Source organism: Asparagus officinalis, chromosome 10, assembly GCF_001876935.1.
Source record: "Asparagus officinalis chromosome 10, Aspof.V1, whole genome shotgun sequence".
NCBI lineage: Eukaryota > Viridiplantae > Streptophyta > Magnoliopsida > Asparagales > Asparagaceae > Asparagus > Asparagus officinalis.
The window spans coordinates 72,334,284-72,335,886 of NC_033803.1; the positions used below are offsets into that span (position 1 = coordinate 72,334,284).

Sequence of the window (1,603 nt, forward strand, 5' to 3'; positions counted from 1 at the left end):
ACAGCAACAGCGGAATCAAAGTAACTGCGAAGAAGTTGATAGCCCAGCGCCAATTAGTATTTCAACCAAGGGAAGCGCACGTGATCGAAGTCAGTACGTGCACTCTGTGCTGAATCCTGTTGAGAATCTATCCCAGTGGAAAGAAGTCAAAGTTGGAGCTTTGCCGTTGAAGGCTCCTGTCAAGGAGAACATCATCGATAAAGAAAACAATAGATCAGGACTAGAAAGCAGGGTGACGGGCTTCAGTCCTCAGCCTAGGAAGCCTAGAGATAGTACCAAAGAGGAGATTTCTGTGGATGCGAGTCTTTCGACTTGGTTAGTTTCATCGGAGGAGAAATCGCCAAAGGGGGCTCAAGGGAGCAATTCTCAGTGGTCAAATTCGTCAGTTAGCAGAGAGGATCAGCCTATTTTGGGGGCTTTAACGGTTGAAGATCTGAAGCATTCATCGGTGACTTCGTCACCGAGGAGATCTCCAAATAAGAATCCTGATGAAATGCCGATACTGGGTACTGTTGGGAGTTATTGGAATAGCAAAGCTCAGTACTCAGAGAGCAAGGGCATTCCGAATACTACAAGCAAGTATAGAGAGGTAATGAGTTTGAGCGCTAGAGGGTATTTAATTTAGGGTTATTTGCGGATAGGTCCCCTAGAATATCGCCAATTTAACTTCCTATCCCGAGTGAAATTTTTGACTCTTTGCAGGGGGTCTATCTGCAACAATAGAACTACATTCAATTTGGTGATAGTACAAGGGGTGGGTCTATGTGCAAGTGACCTTTGAACTTAACTAGTGAGATAAATTTAAAGAGTTCGTTTTGTGCTGGATTGTTGCAGGATAAGAAAGTGAACTGGCATTCTACGCCTTTTGAGGTGAGGCTGGAAAGAGCTCTAAACAAAGGATCCGCTGAAGCTTGCCCGAGATAGGCTCACAAGTACTGGGTCATTGAAGCGTGCTCTTCTGCTGTAGTCTTGTGATCTTTGTATTGTTGTTCATTTTGTAACTACTATAAGTGGAATTATGTGGTAGCTAGTGACAGGTTAAAAGTGTTGTGATTTTACTTGTTGAGAGTTTGTGCAATATTATTTCTTGGGTTGTTCTTGGAGTGTCATTGTGCTCTTAATCACAGTGTTGCTGTTAGTGTCTGTATTGTGAAACACTATAAATGAAAGCTTTGTATTTGTCATTCTTCTTTGTATCCCTGGAACAAATTTCTTAGAAATACAGCTTCAAATGCTTAAATCATGATCAAATCATTACATGTTACAACTTAGTCACCATTCAACATTCTTTTAACGATTGGTATTTCACAAGGGAAGAACTGAGTGACTAGTTACCTAGTCAGTGTGTGTGTGTGTGTGTGTGGGGAAATTGGCGAAGTTTGGCATACCGCTGTTTTTTCCCCCTTGATGCTTCAATCATCGTCGTGAGAGACCTCAGCTCTGTACACATACAACCGGCTAACCACAAGAAAAAACACAAAGTTGAGCAAGTTCAGCACTGCAAAGAATGCGTAATAGTAGTCTAGATGAGAGTCATTGAGGTTATTCAAAATCCATCCCTTATGTCCGTGCCTCTTCGTGATATTAGACACTGCCGTTAATA

General features: G+C 42.1%; 2 protein-coding genes across 2 annotated transcripts in view; one reads left to right on the top strand and one right to left on the bottom strand.

The window, feature by feature from the left end:
* LOC109825109 overlaps positions 1-1,137 on the top strand; it is a 2,254-nt gene extending 1,117 nt beyond the window's left edge. The window contains 2 exon segments of the mRNA XM_020391841.1: positions 1-589; positions 835-1,137. The exon segment at positions 1-589 is cut by the window's left edge and continues 7 nt beyond it. Coding sequence (XP_020247430.1) covers positions 1-589; positions 835-924 — 679 coding nt within the window. The 3' untranslated portion in view covers positions 925-1,137.
* LOC109825108 (protein NRT1/ PTR FAMILY 5.2-like) overlaps positions 994-1,603 on the bottom strand; it is a 19,498-nt gene continuing 18,888 nt past the window's right edge. Inside the window, exon 7 of the mRNA XM_020391840.1 lies at positions 994-1,603. This exon is cut by the window's right edge and continues 593 nt beyond it. Within this exon, the coding sequence (XP_020247429.1) occupies positions 1,413-1,603 (191 nt within the window). The 3' untranslated portion in view covers positions 994-1,412.